At 48.2% G+C, this 8,766-nt stretch overlaps 1 protein-coding gene across 1 annotated transcript; it reads left to right on the top strand.

Annotated features, from left to right (window-relative positions):
• Positions 1 to 709: 709 nt before the first annotated feature.
• LOC133269644 (solute carrier family 25 member 36-like) lies at positions 710 to 8,754 on the top strand. Its single transcript, XM_061454180.1, has 7 exons — positions 710 to 809; positions 4,931 to 5,104; positions 5,559 to 5,636; positions 5,965 to 6,065; positions 6,718 to 6,784; positions 6,986 to 7,269; positions 7,371 to 8,754. Exons 1-7 carry the CDS (start codon positions 769 to 771, stop codon positions 7,568 to 7,570), a joined length of 945 nt encoding a protein of 314 aa, XP_061310164.1. The 5' UTR covers positions 710 to 768; the 3' UTR covers positions 7,571 to 8,754.
• The last annotated feature ends 12 nt before the right edge of the window (positions 8,755 to 8,766 follow it).

The raw sequence follows: 8,766 nt of genomic DNA, 5'->3' as shown, positions 1-8,766 counted from the left end.
CCTCACTAGACTACATACTGCAAGCCTTTTCAATCCTCCTGCTTGGATGGCCTAGAGAGGTTGTTCCCCTCAGTGGGTTCACTCCCCCATATTTGCCTGTTTTGTAGCAGCATGTACTGGATACTCAGTTCTGTGTCAGCCAGTGCTGTCACTCACAATAGCACATTTGATCAGACAGCTTATTTCATGTGACCTACTGGTTATCCTTCTAGCCATACAAACCGGTATGATGTGTGCCTGGTTGGCAACAGCATGTTGATGTCCATTCTGTTGTTTTTTTTTCCGAGGAAGATGATACTCTGTGAGCTCTGATACCGCATGAAACTTTGCATTTGCAAAAGCAGCAGAGGATCTTTTCGTCCTGAATATTCCCCACCTTTGACATACTGGTCCTCTGCCCTTTGAAATCACGGTTATAATTTGCTCTGAGTGTCTTTTTGTCTGAAACACTGGCCTGTTCTCATACAAAACCAAGTATCAGAGGAAACATCTGTGCTCCCACTGAGTGAGAATGAGAGTCAGGAAAGACTGGGCTTTGCCTGTGTGCACCCTAAAGTCTGCACGGAGGGAAACGGGAGCACAGGAACACGGAGCGCGGAGGAGGGAGCCTTAGGTCAAGCCCCAAGGCACGGCCTGGGCCCGGAGCCCACTGCACGGCCACTTCCCCTCGCACCGCTCCCGCCGCCCCGCCTCTGCCGGGCCAGGCCCCGCTACCTGCCAGCAGCCGATGCGCGGGGCGGCGCGGGTGTCCCTGCAGAGCGCCAGGCCATGCTGCAGCACAGCACCCTGCTCCACCTGATCGCTGGAGGGTGAGTGGACGCGGCGGCTTCTGCCCGGGATACGCGGCCGGGATGGCCCGAGGCTGCCGTAGGCGCGGAGCCTCGCCGGGCCCGCGGTTCGTCCTCCTTCCCATGGGGCGGCTCGGGCCCCGCGGCCATGGCGTCCTCTCTCCCGGGTTGCGCCGGGCCCGTCCTCTGCTCCCGCCTGCTGCCAGGCCGGGGTCTCTCTGCAGCCGCCGCCGCGCAGCGGGGGACTCCCCGCGTCCTGCCTGCCCTCGGGAGCGAGGCCTGCGGCGGCCCTCACCACCACCACACACTGGCGGGCCTCGGGGTGCGGACGCGGACTGCGGGCCCGCGGTTGCAAAGAGGCGGGGAGGGAGGAGAGAAGGACCCCGGAGCCCTCTGCCTTCCCCCATGCTGACAGTGCCTGTGCCCCGCGGGCCTCACCCGCGCTGCCTTTGCTGTGCCCCGTTCGAATGCAGACGCATCGGTGTGGCTCTGACACCTCCGCGCCGGGTGAGTGTATGGCTCTGCAGTGTGGGGAGAAGGGGAGTCCCCCTGTGAGTCAAGAGGGCTGTTTCACCCAGCCTGAGCTCCTCGGAGCTGAGGGAGCTGGGGTGCTGAGCGGGGGACCGTGGGGCACCGCAAGGCCTCTTGAGGGAGACGAATGGTGGAGCATCCTTGTCCTTAGGAGGCCACCAACCCTCCACCACCGCGTGGCTGAGATTCCTGCATGTCTTCTTTGGATTTAAATAGTGCGTGTGATTTTGGAGTCAGGCGTTGGAAGCGTGAGGCATCTGAATTCGCGGCGTGCCCTTGAGCATGTCCCTTGTGCGGCGTTTCACCCTTCCTCTCTTTAAGAAACGTTTAAGCCTCAAAACAGTGAGCTTTATGTTTATGATGTCCTGAAGCAGAAGATACTGAGGTCCTCTACACTTTGCTGAGTAACTGTAGAGAGCCTTTGCCTAGACAGCCACCTGATCCCTTTCCAGATTCCACCATCCTGTTGAATTCTGTGTGACAGTAAGCGTCATGGTATAGCATGTGCAATAAAGCACCTCATTTAATTGCTCTTAATGACTAAGTTTCCAGTTTTCTGCACTAATGTAGTTGTCATGCCATGTCAATCTTATATGTACTTGCCCTATCTGTTCCCAGAGTTACTTTGTATATGTTATTCTCTTTTATTAATTAATCCTTTGAACTACATTGTCACTGCATTGTAGCCTTTCATAATGTTGGGGTTTTTTTCCATATTTCTTACCTTTCGAGTTCAGCTTTTCCTCATCCTTATTTCCACATTGGTTCCTGAAATAACAGAGAGTTCAGTTTCTAGAGTATGCCTAATGACAGGAGCAATGCTAGTGGGAGCTTTGTAAGTCTATATCCTGTCTTCAGCTGTTAAGCAATAATTCTTGAATTACAATTAACAAAAACACAAGATAGGAATAAGACTAATAAGTTCAGGTTATTGCTGCAGTATATAGTTAATATTACTGTGCTACCTAATGAAACTGATTTCACTGATGAAAGAACAGTTGTTCACTTTATATTGTAGTGTGAGAACTGGGGACCATCAAATGAAACTTACAAAAGGTTTGTTCCAAGCTAATGCAAGAACACAGCTCTTAACACAGGGTGCAGTTAAACTGCGGGGCTCCTGGCCATGGAATATTAAAGGATAAAAACTTAATTGTCCAGGAATCATCTTAAAAAGATTAATGAAAAAGAATGTGCTGAATACTGTTAAATGTAATGCAACTTCCCTGGCTGAGAAAATCCCTAAGGTGAAAACTGCGGGAAGCTGGGAGATTTCTCCTACTCTTCCATAGGTGATCTTTATTCACCTGTATCCTAGGCAAAATCCGGTTTAACTGTAGATTTGTCTGACTTAGCATTGCTGTCCTTAAATGAAGATCTTCAATCTGTCTCAGTTTTTGGCTAGCCTGAGTGAGGGCTAAAATGGGAATTGCCAGTAAACCCTGTGGCTCCTGTACATGTTCTCAAACCCTTCTCAGATAATTGAAAGAAATGCTAATGGTGTTTTTTTTGTATTTCAACGAATCCTCTTTTTTTCTTCCACTTCAAACTTCCCAGTTTTCCTTCTAAAAATGTGAAAGCAAAATCTAGAGGCAAGTACTGTTTTCTAAGGTACAATGACCTGCCTTCTTCATTTAGCTCTTTTTGCCCTGCTTTATGCTGGGAGTACATGTTATACTAGTTGTCAGACACTGCTCTTCATCATATTTTGCAAGAATTGCTTTTGTTCCTGCTTCTAGAGCAATGACTTCAGGGGGTTGGCTTTATTAAGCAGGCCTGTTTAAGCCCAGCAGGAGGTCCCTTGGTGACTGCTCAGTTCCATTCAGTGGTTTTTCATGATTTGCCATTATTTTGTCATTGCAGCTTTGCTCGGTACTGTGACAGCCTTCGTCACCCATGGATTTTATCAAGAGTAAAATGTTATCTCCTGCCTGTTGATGGAGAAGTTGGAAATGGTTAGGTCTAGGCTAGAAGTGATTTTCCTAGACCCTTGATGGACTCCTGCTGTTTGATTCTTCACTGACATCTGGTTTCAGGGCAGGGAAAGATTTTAATCCATTTAGCATCTGTGCTGCAACCAGAGTGTTAAGGCCCTCAGTGTGTGCTTGTGAGATACCACAGTTTTGCAAAACTGAAGTATATAATATCTTTGTAGTTGCTTTTTTTGAATCCAGCTTTTGCTTGGAAAGTTCCATAAAAAGACTCAGACACAACAATATACATGAATGAATGCAAAGTATCTCTTAAGTCTGTAGTGATCTGATTCTGTAATTCTCTTCTGGCAGTAATCCCAGGGCATACAACCGTATAACCTTAGCAGAGCAAACTATTACAAATGCACTTCTTCTTCAGTCCTGGTGGACATAAGAACTCTTCTGTATATTTACCCGGTACCTGGGGAATGCTTAAATTTCTTAAACATTGAAATCTGTAGGTATGAAGTCTCCTCAGTCTGCTATTTTGAATATACACGGTCATCATAGCAGCCTTCCAGTATCTGAAGGGGGCCTATAAGGATGCTGGGGAGGGACTCTTCATTAGGGACTGTTAAAAAGGGGAAGTTTAGATTGGATATAAGGAAGAAGTTCTTTACTGTTAGGGTGGTGAGGCAGTGGAATGGGTTGCCCAGGGAAGTTGTGAATCCTCCATCCCTGGTGGTGTTCAAGGCCAGATTGGACAAAGCCTTGGGTGACATGGTTTAGTGCGAGGTGTCCCTGCCCATGGCAGGGGTGTTGGAACTGGATGATCTTTAGGTCCCTTCCAACCCTGTCTGTCAACACCTTCAGCATGGCTGTTTCATGCAAATTAATCTCAAAACAGTATTTCAGGTACTGAGCATCCTCTAGAAGAACAGTTGTCAGTCAAAGGATCAGAAGGGGCAGAAGCAGAGAACCAAATATATCAGTTCCAACTTGTTCCTGGGTGGTAGAAGGGGAAAAGCAGATGTGCATCCTTTCAGCATTACTGAGGTGTGACTAGACTGATGGTGGTGGTTCCTGAGTTCCAAAAATAGCTTCTGTCTGCTGAAGGTTGCTGAAGGTCAGGGTCATCTTTCCTTAAGCAAGTCAGACTGGGGGAAGCCTGGCTGTTAGCAGCAAATACATATCTTGTTTATAGGGCCTTCCACGTGTAGGGCTGAATTGGCTATGTGTTGAAAACATAGGCAGGCTGTGGGGTGGGAGAGTATTGTGCTGCCACTCTCCGAGGCAGTGCAGCTGCGGGGAGATGAGAGGCACAGTGCCTGGTCGTCTCAGCAGAAGGCATTGCCGTGAGTTTGGGCAGCAGAAATGTTTGCTCTGGGAAAGTCTGAATACAAAGATCAGCAGCTTTGAGTTGGGGACTGCTGAGTCCCTGTGGACTTGGGACTGTTTATCTCAAATACTGCGTGAGGTTTCAGGTGAGGCTGCCAGGAGATGTCCCCAGCTGAGCCGTTATGACGTTAATCAATGTCAGAGCAGGAGGGCAGGCTGGGGGAGAGGTCAGCTCTCCTCTCCTAGAGAGCTGAAGGTTGTGGGCAAGCAGGGTCAAAAATACTGCCCTGTTACTGCACAGGGATCATTCTTACATTTGCTATTATGTCTTTGTATGCCTTATGTCTTTGTATGCCCTAGATGTGGTGGCACAGCTGGAGCCATCCTGACCTGTCCCTTGGAAGTGGTGAAGACACGACTACAGTCATCCCAACTGGTACTGCGGCCTCTGTGCCTCTCAGAGATACACCTACCAGGGATGAGTGTGAGGCTGATGAACCCCACCCCATCTCCTGGAGTGCTGAAGCTGCTGAGGTGAGTAAGATGGGACAGTGTGCATGTTAGCACCAGGGAGGTGAAGGTTTAGCCATTGGGTGAGGGGAGAGGGAGCACGATCAAGAGGGGGAGATGGATTTTCAGCTGAGGCTCTGGAAATTGCAAGTACAGTAAGAGGTTTGGTCAGAGCACAGATATATCTGCTTCTCACAGTTGATTGGTGCTTTGCATCTGCAGGGGAGCTGTTGGGACAGAAATTTCTCAGTTAGTGGTTTGATCAGACCCAGAGTGATGGTGTCAGCGAGAACAGGGAGAAACAACTAAGGGAGAGAGAAAGCAGGTAGAGGGAAAATGAGAGTAGAGCAGGAAAAGGATAACACAGGAGGGGAGGAGAAGATGCTACAAGAAGTGTTGAAGAACAAAGAAGGAAGAGGAACAGGAGAGCCCATAGCTTAGTTATTCTGCTGATGTGTCTGCTCATTTCCTTCTGTAGGGCCATTATTGAGAAGGAAGGTGTGCGATCCCTGTTCCGAGGTCTGGGTCCCAACCTTGTTGGGGTTGCTCCTTCCCGGTGAGTACTGCTCCCTGAGGATAGCTCATGCTGTACACATTTTAGAGGACCTCCGTGACAGCTATTGCTCCACATTCAGGAAGCAGTCTGGGCCTTGTGCTCATTGGGTCACAGGACCGCTTCACACAGACGTTTTCTGAACCTTCCAATCATAGTTTTAAGATAAGATGATTTCTGTAGTAGTATTCTAGTATAAATGGTATCTGATGTCACATTAGACAAACCTTTGCTAGGAGTAAATAGAGTTGGAGTGAGACCCCCACACAGCAGTGCTGTCTCTGCTTCTCATAGGTGAGCTGTAACCTCTTCTGCATTTCTTTTCAACTAGGGCTATATATTTTGCTGCCTATTCTCATGTTAAGGAGAAGCTCAATGCTGTCCTTGTACCAGAGTCCAAGAAAGTACACATGCTATCAGCAGCTTGTGCAGGTAAGCCTCTTCAGTCTCAAAGCAGAGTCAAGGGGTCCTTCTGCCTGTAAGTGTAAACAGGTTTCATTCCTTCCTCACTGCTGCTCCCGTGAGTCCTGCTCTCTCTTCTGAAGTTTTCTCCCTCCACACCTGGAGCAGTGAGTTCCTTGGCTAACCAAAATGCTTTCTCAATCTTTGTTCTTCTTAGGCTCATCTCTTCAAGTCATGGAGCTGGTCTTTACCCCTTCAGCTGCTATCAGGAAAAGAGCTCCATTCAGCTGTGAGAGGGAGAAGGCAGTCTGTAATTTGCAGTCTGTAATTTAGACCACTCATATTATTTCTCTTGATATATGCTATTTCTCTAACAAAATCTTCCACTCTTGCAAGTTTAGTCAGTTGTTTCCTGCCTCTTTGTAACACAAGGACCTGTAGCAGGGTTATGTTTGAGGGAGAAGAGCTAATTACCAACAGACAAAGGCTGGAATGGGGAAGGCAGAGAAAAGAACAGTCTCCCCTAAATGTCTCTTCTCCCATGGGAGCTCAAGGTCGTTCTGAAGTTGCAAATGCCTGCAACTTGCCAAGCAGAATTCAGAGAGATGATAGTGCAGCACCTCCTCACAAACTGTCAGCGTGATCCTGGTGCTCATGGCTTTTCCCCTCTTCTGTTCTGCAGGCATTACTTCTGCCACACTCACCAATCCTATCTGGTTAGTGAAAACCAGGATGCAGCTGGAAGCCAGGTAAGGCAGGCTAGCAATGCAGAGCCGCTCCATGTCAAATCAGGACTGTTTTTTGGAGGGAGGGTTGCATAGGGTTCTGTGGCTTGCCATGAGGACATAGGTCTTCAAGGTGTGCTGGGGAAGAGTCATACAGTTGTGTTCACACCAGCATTTGACGTCAGTGGAGCAGTATGCTGTTCTAACCCTCCCTCATCTTTACAGGGTGAAGGGGGAGACGGCCAGCAACGCTCTTCAGTGTGCCATGCATGTGTACCGCACTGAAGGCCTTCGTGGGTTTTACCGTGGTATCACTGCTTCCTATGTTGGAGTGTCAGAGACCATTATCCACTTTGTCATCTATGAAGCACTGAAGCAGCAGCTGAGAAACAGCCATCATTCCCTTTCCCCACCACTCACACTTTCACCAAAAAGCCATGATTTCTTTGGATTAATGGGAGCTGCTGCTGTCTCCAAAACATGTGCTTCATGCATTGCATATCCACATGGTGAGTGGGTCCACTCCCCTGGCTTCTCTTCCCCTCTATGGGAGATGCCATGCCCATAGGATCAATCTGCTAATATCACTTCCCTTTTTTTGTCTCTCCAGAGGTCATTCGGACACGGTTGCGAGAAGAAGGGTCACGATACCGTTCCTTCATACAGACTCTGCAGCTTGTGGTCCATGAAGAGGGACCTTTGGCTTTATACCGAGGGCTCCTGGCTCACTTGGTCCGTCAGATCCCAAACACAGCTATCATGATGGCTACCTATGAACTCATCGTACATTTGGCCTCTTCCACCTTGTAAGCACACTGTAGCAGCTGGTTGAGGCTGCTGTAGGCACCTCATGATTCTGAGAATTGGTCTTTTTCAGTGGTCTGAGAGGTGCTTTTCATCACATATCAGAACTGGGTCGGGCATAGCATTCTCAGGACAAAAGCCTTTTCTTGTGCAGAGTGTTTGGCTCTGATGTGTACAGTGTAGCCTTTCTTCTTTCTGGAGACTTGAATTGCTCCAGTGCTTCAGGATTGACATCCTGGTTTGACAGTGCCTGCTGTAAGCTCCCTGTATGAAACAAGGGCACAACACTTACTGGGAAGGATACAAAAGAGAAGGCATAAGAGTACCTTAGTCTCAGCATGTTCACTTCTTTTGGACCCAGTGGGCACAGTCAGACATGACAGGCTAGAGCTCAGACATCTGAGAACTGCAGCAGGTTGAGATCTTTAGCTGAGACTTTTCATAACCTTAGAGGGGCTCTTTCACCTCCTGTGCTACCTTCCTGCCTCTAAGGAGGATTTCTCAATCTCGGTTATGTCCTATTGCAGAATTATCTTTTGGGTCCTTCCCATGTTGCAGCCACTGCCCCGAGGTGTGTCAGGTAACTGACAGCCTCTTTTGTCTTGCAGTCTGAATAATCAGACCAAGTAGATCAAGGGAAGAAGCACAACCTGCTAAAAAGCACTACCTTCACAACTCATGCTAATGGGCTCATAGCCATGTTTTGCCAATATCTGTTGTGTCCCATCCCCTCCATTCCCAAAAGAGAGAGTACACCTTCCCTTGGAAGTGCTGGTTCTGTTCTGCTACAAGTTGGAACCCTGGTATGAAAAATACTCTTTTATGTAGAAAGAAAGCGGATTGGGTAAAAAAAAAATCTGGATGAAGCTGAGGATTTGGCCTATTTCTGTTCATGATGCACTAAGTGTATGGAGAGAGCCTTACTTTTTCTTTTCTGTAATCAAGAATTCAGTTTGCTGCGTGTGTTAACACGTGCCTGTGCCAGGCTGGGCTGCCTTCTGTTCCTCTGCAGGGTCCTAGCCCCATGTCCTGGGGAAGGCTACATTGTGTTTACACAGAGTATTTTGACTCTCAGGGTCAGGGGTGATGTGTGTTTCTTGTTCCAACACATACAGTCAAAAAGGTAACCCTTCCCTGAGAAAGGCAGTCATTTCAGTAAATAAATGCTCTGGACAATCTCCAGTCTTACATTTGAGGCTCCA

Source organism: Pezoporus flaviventris, unplaced genomic scaffold (assembly GCF_033815535.1).
Source record: "Pezoporus flaviventris isolate CSIRO_AGI_PZ_B2104156 unplaced genomic scaffold, CSIRO_AGI_Pfla_v1 ptg000015l, whole genome shotgun sequence".
Taxonomy (NCBI): Eukaryota; Metazoa; Chordata; class Aves; order Psittaciformes; family Psittacidae; genus Pezoporus; species Pezoporus flaviventris.
Note: the sequence above shows the minus strand (reverse complement) of the source record. Positions and strands in the feature narration are given on the sequence as shown.

Coding starts and splice junctions, on each gene's coding strand:
- LOC133269644 (XM_061454180.1), top strand. CDS start 769: ATGCTGCAGCACAGCACCCTGCTCCACCTGATCGCTGGAGG. Junction 5,637..5,964: donor GTTGGGGTTGCTCCTTCCCG/GTGAGTACTGCT, acceptor CTTTTCAACTAG/GGCTATATATTTTGCTGCCT. Junction 6,066..6,717: donor GCTATCAGCAGCTTGTGCAG/GTAAGCCTCTTC, acceptor TCTGTTCTGCAG/GCATTACTTCTGCCACACTC.